General features: G+C 41.6%; 1 protein-coding gene across 2 annotated transcripts in view; it reads right to left on the reverse strand.

Annotated features, from left to right (window-relative positions):
* Positions 1–642: 642 nt before the first annotated feature.
* The window catches only part of rngtt (RNA guanylyltransferase and 5'-phosphatase), a 74,858-nt gene continuing 55,390 nt past the window's right edge, over positions 643–20,110 (reverse strand). For both annotated transcript variants that reach the window (XM_046372415.1, XM_046372414.1), the window contains 4 exons: positions 17,133–17,233; positions 11,821–11,887; positions 4,091–4,214; positions 643–2,059 (listed from right to left, as the gene is read on the reverse strand). In XM_046372415.1, the coding sequence (XP_046228371.1) occupies positions 1,893–2,059; positions 4,091–4,214; positions 11,821–11,887; positions 17,133–17,233 (459 nt within the window). In that variant the 3' untranslated portion in view covers positions 643–1,892. The remainder of the gene's footprint in view (positions 2,060–4,090; positions 4,215–11,820; positions 11,888–17,132; positions 17,234–20,110) is intronic.

Below are 20,110 nucleotides of genomic sequence, written 5' to 3' on the forward strand. Positions count from 1 at the left end.
TGGGCCAGTCAAGTTCTTCCACACCAAACTCATCCAACCATGTCTTTATGGAGCTTTGCTTTGTGCACTGGGGCACAGTCATGCTGGAATAGAAAAGGGCCTTCAACAAACTGTTGCCACAAAGTTGGAAGCATAGCATTGTCCAAAATGTCTTGGTATGCTGAAGCATTAAGATTTACCTTCACTAGAAGTAAAGAAAAGCAAGTAAAGAGGTGTCAGTCTGGATACTTTTGTCTATATTGTGTATTTGTGTGGATGCTGATGGAGCTCAGTGTTGGGTAGAAGCTTCTTCATTAATCTTTTACACTGTGTTGACTCACAGTACACGTTTAAATCTCCCTTCTGATCACAACAACAGATGTTTAGGTCGATGAGGCACATCTGCATAAACCTGAACCTTAAACATCACGTCAGAATGAGTGTAGAAGCTTAGGAAATACTGAATAGAAATCATCACAATATTTACATTGTTTCCAGATCCCACACCTCAAATTCAGGGTTTGGTTTTGTGCTCACTGACTGATGTTCCTCAACTCCCATTGGATTAACAGTCAACCAATCAGAGCTCTTTAGGCTCCGTCCTCCTACCCCCACAATTCAAAATTTTATGTTCAACCGAGTATCTGTAAAAAAGGATTGGCAATTGTTCACATTCTCTTTTATTTTTGTTTTTACAACTTTTTGGACTCATGGTTTGTGTATAGCCTGCTACATTGCTAGATCCATGGAAAATAACATCATAAAAATGAAGACCAGCGAGGATGAATTCGACACAGCTGAGCTAACTGGCATCAAAAAATCTTAAGTCCGCTTATTACTGTTATCGATGTGTAGTCAGCTGCTCTGAGCCACAGATGTGAGTGTTTTTGTCCTGTGATGAAGTATTCTTAATCTTAAGGGAGGATAAGGATACTAATCCTCCATCAGCAGGGCAAGAGGGGTTCAATACTGGCATGGCTCTGACCACCAGATCTCAACGCAGTTTAATAATGAGACAGACACTCAGTCATCTTCAAAGCACCAGTGGAGGGGATATCTATTGAAAGAACGATGTAGAGTTCAGAGACTCAAACAGCTCTAACGCTGTTCACCTTATTAAGACGCTTTATGCTGGTTTACATCCATTGGTCACCCATCTGTAGCTCCATTTCACTGCTGGCGCTCCTTTATAGTTAGTGTGTTGAGACGGTGTAATCATGTTGTCATCCCCCCCGCCCACCCAATGTGGCCCTTACAACAAAGTCCACGCAGATGGGCTTCCTTTGGACAAAATCTTGGGAAAACGGAGAACTGAGATCTGTGAAAATATTTGGAAACCCCTCACCGAGCATTAAAGGTTGAACACGGGCAGCAACATTACTCACTTAACTGAACGAAAACTCAAACCCTGTGCAGCTTCGCGTTAATGTAAATCAGATCTCTGATGCTGTTTCATGATTTAAATGCATTCAGAAAGCAGACTGAGCTTTGTTGATGTTTACTTTTCCTTCAGTACAAATAAGGAACTAGCTGACAAAACACAAACATGGTCTTCATTGTCAGGTGTTAATTGTAGCCATAACAAAGTCCCTGTTGAGAAACACCGATTAGCTCAGACTTTAAAAAAAGATGCAACAGCAAAACAAAAAACAAACAAGAAAATAAACTAAGCATGATGGTTTTCATTTTAATAAGAACAACAGCAAATAAAGCTACAAAGAAATCTAGAAGGTAAATTCATAATCTTGAGGCTGTCACTTAAAGGTTTCTCAAGTCTTTACATGAACATGTTAAAGTAAATGTGCTGAGGGTAAGAAAGCCTTTAAATGTCTGTTTTTTTGTTGGGTTTGGTGTGGCTGGTGATGCAGATGTACACTGTGACTGTAGGGCAGTCCAGACGGGCCAGCTGTGGGCTACGGGATGGCCCGGTTGGGCCTCTTTGGTGGGGGAGGGGGCATTAGCTCAGAGTCTGGGTCTGGCGGGTGTTTCCGGTTCTGGGCTTGGAATCCCTGGATACAGCGGTCCACGTACTCCAAGAGGATTTCCTTCGTGACGGGCTCCTGGATGCTTTTACAGACAGCTGGGGAGAGAAACAACCAACACAGGAAGTTACTACAAAGATGGTGACAGGCTCCGTGGATGATCGAATCTCTCCCATCTACCGTCATTACATCCTCTCCAGTTTAATGTAGGCCTACTTATGCCGTTGCTTGGTAAAAACTTGTAAGCGAACCTGTTGCTGTTGCAAAAGCAATTTGGAAGCACGTTGGTTTTGATAATTTTGATAAACGTTAACAAGAAGCCTCCTCCTCCTCCATGCCTGACACCTGCTGCTGTGAGAAAAATCCAATTTGTGTTCTGTGGGTGACTTTATAAACCATCCTGCTAACGAAGAAAGTTGGCAGAGCAGACTGAGGTAGACAGCAGAAACAGAAATGCAAGTCGGGATGTGACGAGATGACGCGCATCAGTCGCACAACAGTCTGTGTGAGGCAGGATGGGACCACATTGGGACCACGTTTTTAGGGAGTCCCATCAGCTCCACAGGCACAGCAGCAGTAGCTGAGAGGGGCGGGGCTTAGCTGATGAGCACATGTGTTCCAATAACACGCAGATGATTATGCACGAGTTTCTAAATAGAACATCGTGTTGTTATCAGCTTGAACAGAATTGCTCTGCTGTCTGTCTGGGTTTTAGATAAAATGTGCTTTTGCCATCTGGGTGCCAAGGCTGCAAACTGCCTGAGGATATGAAGCTCAATAATTCAGGACCGTCTTTTTTTTATCTTCTTCTATCAATTCAATTCATTCTTTAAATTTATTTTCTCTCGCTTGTGCTTCTTGTTTTTATTGCTTAAATCGTACTTTTATGTGCCTCCTCGTACAGAACCGTGAAGCCGGCATTTAGAAAAGTGCTGTACAAATAAGGTTTATTATTGTGGTAAACTATTGTTTTCGCTCTCTTCCTCAGACTTGCTCCATCTCTTTTTCGTTCCATTTGTTTCCGCAAGAAGTTGTTATAGCTGTCGAATTTTCATACGTGGAACCGGGGGGGGAAAAGAAGTTTATTCAGAATGAAGTCCAAATTAATCACTCTGTTGTGCTCTCATTTTTGCAGCCCCACAAAGCGAGCCATGATGATGATGATGTTACTGCTTTACCACCAATTACAATTACACAGGGGTACAGGGTTTCAATTACATTTTTATGATATTTTTAAAGCAGGATTAATTAATTGTTATTTTTTTTGTGCTTGTGGCAATGGAACAAATTGTAAACATACTATTACCTTATAACTTTTTCATGTTAGGCAGTTTAGTGAACAGCTGCTTATATACACATCCAGGAGACAACATAAGCATTCATTTGGAGGAGTGTTTCGAGTCACCTGACAAATCCAAGTCCAATAATTACTCCAGCTGTAGCTGTGTTTTGGTCTCCAGTACCTCCTGATGGCCTGTTTAGCTACTAAATGCTCCACTTTGCGCACCAGCTGGTTGCTGGTGCACAAAGCGATGCACATGATCTGTCTGTCTGATGTTTGGTGCTGGGTAAGTGTCGTACACAGTGAATTTATCTGAGGTGTTTCTCTGACATGAAACTGCCTGCCAAGCTAAAACACTCTGCAGGTATGAGGGGAACCGCACAGTCAGGTGATAATTATTTGTGAGTTTGTTGTTATGAGCGACCATGTTTTCAGACAAGGTCTTGATGCACTGTTGATATAAAAACACCGATGAGTGCAGCTTTAAAATACAACAAAAGATCCCCTTGTAGCGATGTAATAACATTTTAAATCTTGAAGAAAAAAAAAGAAATCAGTTTTCGCTATTCAAAGAATGAAGATAAACAAAACGTCTTGCCGAAAAGAGGATTCTGGGCACGAAACACAAGGCCAGACTGTCTGTGTGCATTTGTAATGATAAGCACACATCAGAACGTCTGCCCCTACACACACACACACACACACACACACAAATCAAACTAAGACAGGAGGCTCATGCGAAATATAGATAAAATGAGCCATTAAATGCAGGTTTTCTATTTACTGAGACAAAGACAGAGATGACACTGAGGTATTAACTGTAGGACAGTGAAGGACAAGGTCTCACCCATCGCTGTGTTGTAGGAGTTGGGGAAGCTCTTGTCCACCCTCTGCCTCATGAACACCCAGCTGTTATTGGCAAAGGTGCACTCGATGATCTTGTTGTCGTACTGTTTCAGCTCTTTAGTGGCCTGTCCGGACAAAGATGAAAGGACACAGATGGTCGTTACAACACAACGACCGAGTGAATGAAATAAAATTGTATTGTCTGCTGCTGCCATCGCTGCCCGTGACAATTACAAACCTCCTAATGCATTTTGCCCCTTTAATGAGGTATAACGGCCTGATCTGCTGCAGCTTTAATCTGGAGTCCCGTTATGATAACGGCTTACTGAGAAACCATTAGCTGACCATGATTAGCATGTGTAAGTGCAGTTTTTTTTCCCCAGACATGATATGAATGTGCTGCAGATCATCTTCATTTAAAAGCTTCAGCCATTGGCAACATTTAGATGTAATAAATGGAATTCACAAAATGGGAAAAATATAATCTACAAAAACCTGGAAAAAAAAAACAAGCAACAGTTCAACAGGATAAAATACATTTTTCATGCAATTCAGACAGCAGCAGCATTTGAATGCACCGAGTTCATTTACTGCCCCAAGATTTTCACCTCTTTTTGACAGTGAGATCCAAAAAAACAAGCGGAATTAGTGAGCTGGTATTATCCTTCAAACAGGCAATAAAATTATTATGGAAAGTCATGAATTCAAAAGCCATTAACCTCTCTGTGATCGGACATGATGTGAAGCGGTGTTTAAACTGCACAGAGCCTTTTGCGGGTCTGTCATGAGTGACTGCAACTAGCGTTCAGTCATTTTCATTGATGATTCACCTCTCATTAACACAGTATAATTAGCTGATTAATTTCTGAGGTTATAAGAAGTCTGACAATAACAAAGATATCCTGAGATACATTTTCCCAGAGGCCCCGACGACAAGCAGAAATATTTCACTTAGTGATATAAACCAGTGAAAGCACCTGACAAGTGGAAAACCAGCAAATGATTGACAATTTTACTTACTAAAATATTATTTAATATTATACTAGTATATATTATAGGACATACTCCTTTATAGACACTCCAGTCACCTATTGGTTAAGGCCCATCCCACATTACTGTAATGTCTATGGTTCAGTTCGACCTTTACTGCACATCAAGTTCTCTTCTCTCTCCTAAAGTTTCGAAGATGAAGCCAAACACTACCAGCTACCGTGTTTGTACACAGTTATTCCTGTTTACAGGTGCACGTAGCCAGAGATGCTCCATGCAAGAACACATCATAGGTGGTGGAGGTAAGAATCTAAAGGTAGCTGGTCCATCTTTCTTTAAAAAGTGTACCTGCTCACTACTGATTCAAGTCAGCTTTTCACACAAGCTTCATGAGGGAATAATTTAATACATAGTTTATATTAAATAACCTAAATGTTCCAGCGCTACTTCAGGATTTAATCTCCAACAGATGTATATATATATTTTTTTCTTGTCTTTTTTAAACAAAAACACAGATCTGTCTGTACCTTCATGACGCAGCCCTCAACAAAGCAGTGCAACAGTTCCTGCTCCTCCTGCCGAGCTGCACAGGAACACAGACTTCTTACATCATACTCTGTTTTGAAAACAAAATCAGCTCTACACAGCGCACACTGTTACGTAGCTGAAGTATATGAAAATGGCACACAATACTGAAGATCAGGCATGAGTCAAGGAAGACATTTGAGCATCTGTTGTTTATTTGTCGAGGGACTGTGCCTCACTGAGAGGATTCTCAAGACTTGGAAAATGCAAATCCTAGAGCCGCCGGGAAGCAATGAGTTCTGCTGAAGGACTCTGATACAATGTTCAGCTTTGAACAGTGACAAAAACAATGCTGTGACATAGGTCGTTACGAAGAGCTCCTCTGTGATTTTTCGCCTTGACCTCACACACAGGGAGAGGCAGTCCAGGCATGTGAAAGGTCGTATGGACACCCATGAGACAAAGAGGCTGCCCTCCAGGGCCAGAGAATGGCCATCAACGCCAGGAAAGCTCCGGTGACTTGGCAAGACACTGCAATGCAAAGTAATAGCTCGTGTGATCCTGGAGTGTGGGGCATCTGGGCTCACAGCGGGGGTCAAAACCTCACAGGAAGCGAAGAAAGTGTGTGAGGAAGGAAGGAAAGAAGGCAGAGTGGGTGAGAACAAACACAACAACCTTGACCAGCCATAACACACAGTCATTACTGCGACTGTTCCACCTCAAAGTCAATCTGATGACATGTAGCACGTTAATAAGACTAACTGTAAATCAAACATTTGTTTATTTGGAGAAGAACGGCAGGCGATCTTAATGATCGTCACATTCTCTGAGCTTTCCTAAAGCTCAACACAGCAAGCTGCCAGAAAACTGTGAAGGGCGGCACATGCAGGCAGGACGGGCTGCAACAAGCTGGGATCTCTTCCTGCTGGTGAAGGGTGACATGTTGGCTGCCATTTTTCCATCACCACTTGGTGCTTAATCCATCCAAATCTGTCTCATTATGGCGGCACACGTGCGCCTCCAGTTATCAGGGACTTTGGCAGTCAAACTCTTTATCAGCCAGTGTTGCACTGCTGCAAAGCAGAGGAGCCTCATCCTTCTGCATTTCTATTCCAATCCTGGTTTGTTAAGATTTAAGATTTACTAAACAGGACGAAAAACAGTATGGATGGTTTTGTGCGTGTGCTTCATGTGCTGAAGTGGCTTGTTCGGATGAATTTATGAGGACATAAGAAATATAAAACGATTCAGGTGACAATGAATGAATTCTGCTTCAGATTTACGCTCCTTCCTGGCTGTTGAAGACAACAAAATGTGTTCAAATTGCTGTAAAATCTTTTTGTGCGATCTGTCCAGTCCGTGTAGGTTTCAGCTTGTCTTTGGGTTTGTCCAAAGCTTTAGATGGATGAATGGCTGACTCTCGTCTTCACAGAGGTGAGAGGCTGTACAGAAGTATTACACCCAAGGAGAAACTGTTGTCCATCAAGAAATGCATCACGCCTTCCAAAGCCACCAATTCAACATTTCTGTTTGTGTATGATAAGCTCTGTAGCTGTCCCAAGTACCCCAACTTTTTCAGGGCTCTGGAGCTTTGGTAGGTAATCCACAGTCAATATTAATTACAAATGCAGTGCCGGTACGTCCCCTGATACTCTCACTCAAAGTCAGGGAGAAGAGGACCAAGTGTTTTCATCACTAGGGAAACAAGAACAGCATTAATTCTGTATCACGCAATAAAGCAGAAACTGGGAGCAAAGTTAAGAACTACAAATTACTGGAAGTGTACTGCATCTGAAATGTTACTAGTCTGAGCACAACACCGACAGCCTTCTTTATCAAACACTGGGATCTGTTGTACTCATACACTGTGCTACAGTTTATTGCGGGAATTTTGTAGAGATAGTGACACGTATGAGCAAAGATCCAAAGTTTCTAATTTCCTTGAATAGCTGTTTTGTTTTCCCCGACATCGCTCTCTGCCTGACCCTGCCTTTGTTTTATTCTAGACTTAATCAGAACCGGCCTGCAGGTCTGCGACACACCGCAGCACGCGGGTCCATTTTAATAACAAGAAACTAGATGAAAGAATATATAAGTGGGGATAGGATATAAGATGCAAGAGTACGAACATGAGGCAAACACTCAGAGGGAACAACACAGCCGATGGACAGTATCAAAACTAATATTCAATCTCTAATATGCTTCCAAACCGAATACATTAGATGGCGTCTGTCCATTAATATCAGCTCCAACTAAAGTATACAAAACTCAACCCAGCAGCTCAGGAAACCGTTTCAACAGAGAACAAAAAAAATAGGGAGCCCAGCATGTACACCAACTTCTCATGAACCCATTATATGACGTCAGCATCAGATCTGTTTAATACCAATCATTACCCTCCTGATTCAGATTGACTGTCGCATCAGATCTGAAGAAGAAAAACAAGCTTATGATGTGTAACTGAGACAGATGTCGTATTCAACGCTGTCAGTCAGACACAAGGAAGGGGAAAAACTGCAAATTTTTAATTCATCTGTTGGTTTTGTTGTGTAGCATGACTGAGGGTTTCCTGTGAAAAGTAAATTCAATTAGTCGGACTGTAATCATGCTTCTTAAGCAATTTGCTAAAGCAGGCAAAACAAATCTTAAAAACTGAACAGAAAACGAGCCTATTCAAACAGTTTAATTGCAGTTCACTAAGAAAATGTCAGTGTTGATTAAACAGAATAATACTTGTTCTAATTCCCACTTAATGATGAATACAAGTCTTACAAACTGGGGGAAATTATTGATGGAAAAAAAAAAAAACAGTCAAAGGGATTTTAGCACTCTGCAGGTGAAGTACACACTGCTGAACTCTCATAGCTTCATCAAAGCGGCCGGTCGTTGACAGAGTGTTGCTCTTATCTCCCTCTCCGGTGACTCCATCTGTCAGGCACCATTCAAATTATTTATGATTAATGAGCCGAGGCCACATGCAGTTCTGCACAGGGAGCAGACTCCACGAAGAGGTGAAACGAAACCTAAAAGGGGAAATCAATAGCCATTAATTCTATCAGGCTTTAGCTAATAAAACCTTGTCTAGAAGTTAAAAATGTAATAATGCACAGACTCAGAAGGGCTGAAAACTCCTCAAGCTCTCTCGGGAGTCATGAAAATTAGTGGGAAGTGGTAATTAGTTGTTTACCACAACCTGGGTTTTATATGTGCAGCCTCATCCCTTGGCTCTATTGTTTTGATAACACTGTACACAAAATCTCAAAGGTGAGGAAATGGCTGAAAACAGGTGCACTGGTGCAGACGTGTTGCAAATAAACTGTCATCTTATCGAGATTTGCTACCACTTTAGGAGCACACTTTTAATGCTGAAATGAAAACAGACACCACTCTCATGGTCTGTATGAAAAATGTGAAGCTATAGTCAACATTTTAGTAGCTTAGCCCAAACACTAGACACAGGGAGAAACATCTTCGCCGGACTCTCTCCGAAGGTAACAGAATCCATCTGAAAGCTCCTCTAAACTCACTAATTAGCAAACTGAATCTCATTTGTTACTCAGTCTGTACAAAAAAAAAAACAAGAACCCAACAAGCTGTGGTCTAATCAACGAAAATACATCTGAAGATGCTTCCTCTTCTCTCACATCTTAACTGTCTGGTGACTAAAGCCTTTTGGTCCAGGAAATGATGTCGTAAGATGGTATCCAACGCTCACCAGGTGTTTTGACCCTAAAACTTTTTCAGCAGTGGCAGTCAAATCAGTGCCCATTTCCTTCCCTCCTGTTGCATAACCAGCAAGAGGCCCTTTGTGAAACTTGTGGGCTGCTGTCTCCCCTAATTCAAGTGGCTGTAGGCATCCTTCACACTGACTGTGCAGGGAATCCTCTACAGGCCACCTCGACTGGGAACAGTCCCGCCTGCCATCCTCTGTCCCTACGATCTTGCTGCGGGTCTTGATATTTTGATTTCTTCCTTTCAAAGGCCTGGCGACAGGCCTCTTCCCATGGGACTGCCAGTTCCATTTGTTTTCTTACAGAGGAAACAGTAAAGTGGTATCTCAGGAGACATAGTGGAAGTCTAACCTGTAGAGCTTGCTTATGCACAATCACAACTCTATGGATGATAAACATTAATTCACTAATAGGTTTTTTTCATAAGTTAACACATACTGGCTAAGCAAAAGGTTTTCAGTTCGTCCTCTTTCACAATATCTGCACACTGACAAATCATCATGAAAGCTCCCTTCCAAAATTCATTTTAGCAATTCCCTGTAGGTAACAAGAGTGGAAGGAAATACAACAATAAGGAGCTAAATTGGAAAAAATTGAGCCAATAAAACAGGTTTTCAAAAAAATCACAACATTTTTTTCTAATTACAAGAAAAGTTGGGCTTTGATTTTGTTTTGAACACGAAGGTTTCACATGAGCTGGCAGCTGGATGTGCCACAAATTATTCACAGCTTGAATCGACACACTGACGTCACTGACGTGCCCATGAGCAAAGCGATGAACATAAGAACTACCACTCTCCCCCCCACAACACACACACACACCCACAGTGTCGACGTGGCACTACATGCAAGATCTATCAGGAACATTATGCAGGCAGGCAAAACCACAAATCACACATGTCCGGTGCTGCATGAAATTACCATTTTTTAGCATGCTCACAATTGGACTGATTGTAAAACACATTTCTCAACAAAAATAGCAACACAAAGGCTGACAGAAGATGACCCCGGGGCTGCAGCTTTTGCTCTGTCTCGCTGAGAAGAGCTTAGAGACCGAGCAGCTAACAGATACGCCGCCGCCTTGTTCAGTTTCAAAGCCCAGGGCTGATACATGGGAACTGGCACAACAGTGACAATACCAGAGGCAAACTCATTTACTGTGTTTCCAAACCTTCCCTGTGACTAATGGAGGGCCTACACATACTAAGAATCATTTAGTCAAAGTGGCAAATTTCCATATCTACATCTAAATAAAAACTGTAGGGAAAAAAAGGAAATTCTATCGTGTTGCTCCTCAACTACTCCACCCTGGAGTAGTAAAATCCCCTAAAACAGATATGAGATGCTGGTTATTGTGGAGTGCACTCGACTTGTGTCTGTGTCACTGTCGGCCTGATGACATGCAGCTTGTGATCCCATAAGATATCTTGTCCATGTACACAACAAGTGAATCAGTTCCACTGTGTAAAGTGCAGCTGATGAATGCACAGCATTTTCACAGGCAAAACGCACTGCAGCTGAACATAGTGAGATGATAGTAAAAGCAGGGCTGTAGCACATTATTTTCATGTTTTATTAATAAGTCATTTGGCCTACAAATTGCCAGAAACATCATCAAACAGCTTGTTATGTCTGACACACTCAAAAAAAAAAACCCCAGCAAATCTTCAAAATTGAGAAGCTGGAGCAAATCAATGTAAATTTTTATTATAATCTCTCAATAAACCCGCCAACCAACTGGTCAACTGACAAATTAGTTAAGAGTATGATTATAATGACAGCAATAACGAAAAAGAATGATGGTATTTGGAGAGTTGTAATGTTTACTTGAAAGCCACCATCTGTTCAATATAATATAAACATGCCATCCAGAGTAAACAATTTAAAAATAAATCTGTACCTATAAATGTTCAGGCATGGCTCGCTTTTTAACCATTTCAAAAACATAACAGTTCAACAGTGTGAAACGTCCGACAGGAAGTGTTGAGTTTCGCTGGCAGCAGCTTGAATGTCATCAAAGAAAGAAAAGAAAGAACAGCAAAGAAGAACAGACTGGAAATCAGCCAATTATAATATTTCTGTCAAAATGGTAAACTCATTGGTCTTATGAAATTTTGTGCACATATTATCCTGAATGTAAGCAAGCGTGTACCAAAATATGATAAAAACATATGCGTAAAAGATTTGTGGTAAGCATCTGTCTATATAAAACATAGCTAAAGGAGACAAATGCCCGAGACACTATTTGAGCATTAATGTTAAGTGACACAACTTCACAGCAAAGAAACTGCTACAATTCTTCATGTCACACAATAACAAGCTGAAGATAATTTTCCCTTTATTCTGGGTGGGTTAAACTCAGCTACATACTTGCAGCAACACTCACATCTTGTGTCATGCTAAAGGGAAACTGGAAGAGCACAGGGGGCTTTTGGCTTGTTGGCACGAGCATGAATTCGACATAACAGCACATTTATTTTCTCACCTTCATCTTCGCAAAGGGCCTGTCATAGTTGCCGACGTAGAGCAAGCCGACAGTCTGTGGAAGCAGCCTACAAAGACAAAGAAGATCATGGTTAACACCCGCAACACCCTCCGCCTCAGAGAGTATCTGAGTGGTAACAACGGTGCAAAGAAATCACTACGCCGCTTCCATTTTCCAGCTAGTAACAGAACGGCATGAGATGTGAGATTACACCTCTCTGAGCCCTTCTGTCTCCCTGCGCAGCTTGACGTTTCTAAACTTAAAGAGGAAACTACAGCATTGGCAGTAATAATTCTATAGAACACACACAGAGACTGAAGGCACAGGCATCGTGCAGCACCGCATCTCCATCTGTGAGCCGTCAACACAGTTTAATTCTGACTTTACTGGAGATTATATGTGCAGCGGTCTTGTGTGTCCATCTCTCAAGACCCTCAATACGAGTCGTATTTGTGCCTCATTCCAAAGATCTCACCCAACAGATGTCTTAATCACACACTGCTTTCCTTTAATTCCCTCCACCAAAAACACCACCTATGTGCGCCTTGTTATTTCTAGACGCTACGTCTGCTAATGTGTGACTGAGTATAGGAACACAAGGGGCTGGCTTCATGTTTGTTATCCATTTTTAGAACGGAAATAAGAGGGGGGCTATGAAGCTAAACTGATGGCTAAACAACAGTGCGGCTACATCGTTTGATGCATCCCATTCAGAGATTTCAAGAGACCATGTTGCCATCCCACCCGAGTCCCCTCCTGTGTAATGATAGCTAACACAAGCAGGAAGGAAGCAGCAGTAGACATTAAGAGAGCCAAATAGCCATGCGATGACGGACGTCGTCACGTGTCAAGATGTTACAGTCCATTTCCGTCACTAGTCCTAATAATATCTCTGACTAAAGTGCAAACGTGCCGAATGCCACAACGAGAAAATTGTACTGATCATGACACAGTTTTCTGAAACAACAGTCAGAGGCAATGGAACAGATAAGGAAACAGAAGAGCACTTTTGCTGCCATTTACAAGCAGTTAACATAGCGTTTACAAGTGTAACTCGATGTTTCACTCGCGGTTTCAACGCTTGAGGTCCTCGTGTAACTACGAGTTCTGCTTTATTTTACACTATGAATTAAGCAAAATAAATAAGATACTTTAACAGCAAAGAGCACCGATATAAAACAGACCAACACAAGGGGTTATTGTTAAAGCAATCAAAATTCTGTTAAATGTCACCGTAGTCTTTGAACAGCATGAAAACAGACATGTATTAGCAAGCAGCAGAAACAATATGTCAAATGAATTATAAATCCATGGAAGCACAAAAAAACTTGTAAAATGTGAAAAACAAAGAAGACATTGTGTGGAACAAAACAGCAAGTTGTTGTGATTCAAGAGAAAAAATATAAAAAACATTTATGACCTGGGTTGAGGGAAGACTGCAAAATATGACAAATGTGCATTATATATTGACTAGCTGCCAAACCACAGCACACCAGTGGATGTTTGTTCTCTACAGTAAAGGAAGAGGCTGATATTTTTGTTAGTCTCCCATGATCCCATGTAAAAACCAAAACAACAAGCCACACGTTTTCACTGATACGTATGATGTGTGACTGTAGTTTATTTTGAGTCAACTGCACATATATGATCTTGATGACGTTAACACTTAGTGTACCAAATGTGTATTAATTAGCAGCTGAAAACAGTCCAAGAGTAACAGTTGCTAAAAACTGCAGTGCTCTGCTGTTTAGGGATTGGAGATGAGAGTCACAGGTGGAGTAAGGAAGTCAGAAAGTATGCTGGTACCTCTCAGGGTTTCTGGATCAGTGACTCAGGGTGTACCTGTGTCTGACCTTCATTCTGTTTGGGGGATCAATAAGTGGATCCCTCCTTACCAACAGAACTTAAAATGGATCATGAATGAGAGGATTTTGAACTGAAACTGAAGCAAGAAGGATCAGTCATGTAGTCTTGAATGATCTGGAGCTTGCAACAAACCGCAAAATACATATAAATACGGATATGATTAATAAATACTGTAAACACAGGCTGAAGAAATCTCAACAAGTCAATTCAGCAGTGAGGTTTGGACATTAAATTGTATAGTGTGTGCATGCTTGGATTCAAGCGACATACTCGGTGTGATAACAAGCCGATCAGAGAGAGCCTGGTCATCGGGGCATCTATTCCACAACCTTACAGCTGACATTGCAAAAGTGTGGCATGTAAAATCAAAGCTTCCTGACACAAGTGCAGAGTCTCCATCATGGTTTGAATGTCAAAGTTATGGTGGCTCTGCATGTGATATTATGGGTGGGGGAGAATACACATAAGAATCCTGCTTATCTCGCATGATTCATAATCAATTTGCAAATGTCACAACTGATTTTCTTAATCTACAGTTTGCACTCGCAAGAGCGATCTTGTAACGCACCTTCAAACGAGGAAGCGGTGCCAGCATGAGTACGTACTATGCAGTCACATAGTGGGAGCAGCTTTCAGCCGTGACAAACAAGACCGGCTGACCAACACACACTGTACCATTAAACAACTTAAACCTGCTCTGCGCTGAAGAAAACAACTCGCTGGTTGTGTTTCACCTGAAAAACCCTGCACCAGCTCACTGTCTAACAGCGCAGCACGAAGGCTGCTGGAGACATAACGTTAGTAACAACACAGCGGAGTGCTCTGCCTCCCCCTCATGTTGTTATTCACATACAGGCATGGCTTTGAGATGCTTCCATATTCCTTCATTCATTAACTACTACTGTTAACTTTTATAAATGAAAAGACTGTGTATCACCTACGCTAGTATCCAGCTGTGTTTCATGCTGTATTTCAGGAGACTACAGACACCAGTGAATGGTTTGGCACACAATACGTTTGAGCAGGAGACTGAAAACTGTGCCCCTTTTTTCTGTTTATTCAATCAAGAATTGTTTTGAATTTAAAGTCAGTTTTAATGTGAATGGGACTCCAAAAGAATTGGAACTGAATCACAAAGGGACACTCCCAAAGATTCATACCTCTATGAGAAATGTTGCCAAAGAGGTGAGTTCTCACGGTTAATACACTCCACAATACAAAAGGCATTGATCACATGTTGCTAACTTCATTTGACTTGACAGTCTTCCAGTGGGTCCTTTACACACAGTATGTATTGGTGATGCTGTAATGACACTTGAGTTGACAGAGCAGAAAGACCAGTAACAAGAAGCCTGAATGCTGGCCTCTAGAGAGCCAATCCAAGCCAGTCAGATGATACCTACTGGCCTTTTCTGGGTCTTCAAAATCACTGCACAGCGAACGAATGACGACGTAACCATTAGTCGCGACCTCTTCAGACAGACTGCTGCCTCAGATTACCCATAATACAGGCAATCTATACAATACTCAAGACTGTTCAGTTCCACACTTGGGAGGGGCTCCGGGACACTTCCTGGAATTGCTTCATCTTTCCATTTTGTTCTTTTCCACCTCTTCCTGCCGCACAATAATCACCGTCTGCCTCTGTGCTTGCTTTCAGAGAAGGTAATAAAACTTGCAAGGCTGTATGCCTCAGTGGTACACAAAGATGTGCTCAAGGATTGATTGTGTGGGCAGATGAATAAACAGTTGTTACCTCCTTACATGTCCTGATCCCTCTCTCTCAGCATCTCCCTCCCAGACAGTAAAGAGGGAACTGAAAACCTACATCAAGACTGAGCGAGGTCTGATGAGTGCTCCTCTGCCAACAAAATTCATCTTTTAGACAAAATATCAGAACATTTTCAAATGGCAACAATATTCATCTGTGTGCCCTCTCACACACAGGGAGGAGTCAAGGAGCTGAGTAGCCGGCCGGCCGGCTGGCTTTGGAGTGGAATGAGTGGCTCTGCCCTGCTGTGCTCCTCTCAGTCTGTTGTTGGTGAACGGTGGCAGGCTCATGGCTACAAAGCTGGGACAGTCTCAAAGGTCACCTGGCTCTCAGAGGAAAAGGCAGCATGACTAGAAAGCTCACTGCTATCAGTGGTCTGTTTGCCCGTGCTGAGACAATACATGCACACTGAGTGTGTGTGTGTGTGTGTGTGTGTTGGGGGGGCTGTGCTGACAGAATAAAAATATGAGTCTGCAGCCATGCTAGCAGCTCTGTGTGATTGCACTTAGGCACTTAGTGTCGTGCTATGAGCCAAATGCAAATGTAAGCACGCTATCATTCTCACAATTACAAAGTTCACATGCTGATGATTAGAAGGCACACTGTTTACCAAGTCATTTTAATTTTGCATGTTAACAAGATAAAAAGTGCCAATTAGCACTTAACACCAAGTAGAGCTAAGTTAATTTGGTCATGTGGAAGTACAGTAAAAAAAACAAAAAACAAAACATTTTATTAGAATTCATCTTGAGGGCAACATTGAAGTTTGTACCAAAATTCATGGCAACCCATCAAACAGTTGTCAGAAAGGAAGTAAGGGTGAACGGACGGACAGACAGACAGACAGATCCTTGGGTACCATGAATATCTGTACAAAATTCTGTGTTAATCTATTCAACAGTTGCTTGACACATTTAACTAAAAACAAAAATGTCAACCAAAAACATCACCAGAGTCAGTCGCATTCATTTTCTGGGGACCAGGAATGTCTGTACTGAATGTCATGGTAACGTATCCAATAGCTGTTGAGGTATTTTAATCCGGATCACAGTGACTGAGAGAGACACACTGGCATCCCTACAGCATCCTTGCCTAAAAAAGACTTTGGATTTTGAATTGGTTTTCAAACCCAAAATCTGCTGGTATCGATTGTCTTTTCTCATACAGAAGTGTTTTTCTGCAGGGTTCTAATGTTTATCAGGATAAGGAATAGGGTGAGCACACCGGTGGGTCTGAATAACTTCTGTTGCAGAGGATAATAAGCATAAAGAGAGAAAAGTGGAAGGGCAGTAGTGTTTTTTTTCCTTTGCACATGTAGGCACACACAGCAAATAAAACATTTCTAGTATTGGAGACAAATGTGCATGGAGGTGATTGCAATGAAAGGAATTAACTTTTGCACACTGTCAAAGTCACGGAAGGAGGATCTGAACCCTGAGGCAAAAAGGCAAAAAAAGGGAATGTGAGAAAACGACGGGACGGCAAAGAAAAGATTAATGTCAAAGCAATTCAATGGATTTCTCTGATTCAAAGCACGCGTTTGACACGGACACACTCAGAAACTGTACACGTTTGTGTGTGTGTGCGGATGCCTCCAAATACCCCAGCGTGTCACAAAATGATAGGTGCTATTAGACTCATCAGGCAGAGCGTTTCCCTGGCAACAGTGACTTACCCTTCTCCTCCGACTTTGGTGATCTTGAGGCGAAAGTCCACAGAGTTCAGATGGGGCGGCTTCCACTTGAGGATGTCATCACATGTCCCGGCCTTGTATTTCTGCAAGGACACACAAACCAAGTAAATGAATAGCGTGGCAGGTTTGCTGGCAATAAATACGTATTAAAGCTGCTCTCATGGAACAAGAGTGACGCTGTGCTGCCAAGAGCAGCTGTAATAAAAAAACATAACTCTGCATGCTTAATGGCTGAGTAATTTGTGAGCTGTGCAGAATTTTAAGCAACAGTCACAATTAATGATTCTCATTCAAATTACGCTCCATTAGGAAACACTCGGTATCTAACTATGGAGAGCAGCAAGATGTGGAAATGAACTGATCTTAGTTTAAACATTAGTCTCTAAGTGTCAACAACATCATGAAATGCAAACAAAAAAAGAGGGCAGCTATTAAAAGAATTTGTTCAAGCACTCTAAATTTCAATTGAAATTAACTGATGGGAGCATAAGAATAGATTTGTAAACAGATTACAAGCTGACAAATTATGATTCAACATGATTGCATTTTTCAGATTACCACTGTGGCTCCGCATGCAGAAACATACGTAACAACACATAACCAAACAACATGCTTTCCTCCATCACTCTGATTATTTATGCATGCCTGACATTTCAGAGAACACGAAACAAGTGCACTGGAACATGAGAAATGTAAAGGCATGACGAGTGGAGGCGGGAGCAGATGATCAGACTCCGTCACTCTCAGGTTGCCCGGTAACAGAAGTCTACTCCAAGTAAATGTGTGGAAAAGGAGACAGGATTCCTCAGGAGAACCTGTGCTGTCACAGCACATGACCAAATTAGGGGTCCTGGCTCCACCCACATATGCCCCTATGGCAGGACTTTAAAAAAGAACTCTAAATCTTCATCGACAGAAAGGAACATACCACTGCTAGTCAGAAAATCTACCCAACTCCTCCGCAAACACAAGGCCTGGTGTCTGGGTTTGGCAAGCTGTTGGATTTGCTGAATAGAATGAAAAGCCTGCAGCCTGACAAGTTTTTTTGAAATGGTTTTCAGTCAGTCCAAGGTCAAACCCAGCAGCTAGAAATTATACTTATGTTGTATGATTCTGCAGCCCACATTTTAATGTCTGAAGTCAGTGCCTTTTTAGACAGCAATGGGCTTTGTATGCTTGAAACCATGTAGGTTGTATAAATGTGATGTCTGTCCCTTTCTAAAGAGATGTGTTTATGCATGTTATGAATGGTCGCACTGAAAGGTGAGGCTAAAAAGCCTGCCATTATGGCCTCCGTCAGGCTGCATCGCACTGAATGGCATGAATTCTCTCTAAGAAATCTTTGTATGTCTTTGTAGTCTCGACACAGTGATGCATGCAAGTGAGGACAACGGTCAGTGTGTTAAGACAATCGCTCCTCATCCATTTCAAAGTTTTGCACTTAACATACGAGAAGTGACGAAAGCACATATAGTTGCATGGCAATCCACCAAAAATGAGAATTTCTGACACATGCCCATAGATATTTTTGCATCCTTTTAAAATTAAAAACTACTTATACATGCAAAATACACATATATTCATTTTAAAGACAACAATCAGATTACTAAAACTGATTTCACTTGGACTCCAATGTATTGCAATGAATTGAAAAATGATAGCTTGACGGTCGTTTCAGGTATGAAGTGAAGGGAACAGAGTGTGGAGTGTCCTTCTGCTTTGTCCGCGGCGGATCTCTCCGTGTAGGAGGCGGCCTTCGTGTGCCTTTGAAACCGGCACGCTCCGCAAAGACGACTCACCAGAGTTAACTGGAGAGCAGAAAGAGAGGGGCCGTCTCTTTTGAAAAACCTCAACTGAGTGCATCTTTTCTTCTCGAAACGTGGGTGTGGAAATAGCAATCTTCAAAGCACTTAGTTATGCTAAGCTGTGCAGGCATGAAAATAACCCCTCGTGGATTGACTTATTCCACTTATGAGGCTCTAATGAGAAATGAAATATTATACACGCGTCTAGTGATTGCATTCCACAACTGCGAAAATCAAATATGGTTATCGCTTACTAAAGTGTTAAAATATTTAGGCAAAAAGCAGCGGTTTCACGAGGTACAGTACTTGAATAAAAGTACACAATTAAAGTACAAATTTGAGGCCTTTGTTCTTTATTTGTCAGCTCCGGTTGGCAGTTGCTTTGCAGATTACAATTCTGTGATAACCACATGTCTGCAAAGTGGTTATCACAAAAAACAAAGTGGTTTTGAATTCAACTGTTAAACTGAAGGATCTCGTGCTCCTTTAAAGGTCGAAAAAAATTCTCTATTTCTTAAGCTAGATAAATTATTTAAAAGTCTCTATGGATGAGATGGAAAATGCATTGCTGGAAAACTGACTAGAGACGATGACTAGAATTGTGTCATGATGATTTTACAGAACATGATGTATTGCTGTAGGTTCAGCTAACCAACATCTTATAATGAAGTTAAAAGTAGCTCAAACCTAAACATCTACAACACTAAATAACAACACTCCTAACCTCGCATGCCATAGAGTGGATGCTACATTTTCAACCAAAGGAAAACTAATCCAAACCAGCAGAACCATGGCAACGATGCCATGAAAACCCAATCACACTGCAGATTAAATAAACTGGGGACCTTCAAATTCATTCCTCAATGAAAAAGTGCCGCCAGTTGCACTCGAGCTTTCATTGCAATTGTTAGTCTTGTCAATAAGTGACTGCACATACAAAACAAGAGCTTCATTATCGAGGTGCAAAACAGACCTTCAAACCCAACCTTGCTGCTCGGGAACGCATCTCTCATCTATCAAATTCATTTTCGTGTAATGATGTTCCAGTGCATATAAATTGCCTGCTGTTTCAAATTCGAAATGCAGAGGCTGAGTGGAGGAAAAAATGCACAGTGTCAAAGAAAAAAGCGTATGGCTGGAAGGTTTCTTGCATTA

This window comes from Scatophagus argus, chromosome 19 (assembly GCF_020382885.2).
Source record: "Scatophagus argus isolate fScaArg1 chromosome 19, fScaArg1.pri, whole genome shotgun sequence".
Taxonomy (NCBI): Eukaryota; Metazoa; Chordata; class Actinopteri; family Scatophagidae; genus Scatophagus; species Scatophagus argus.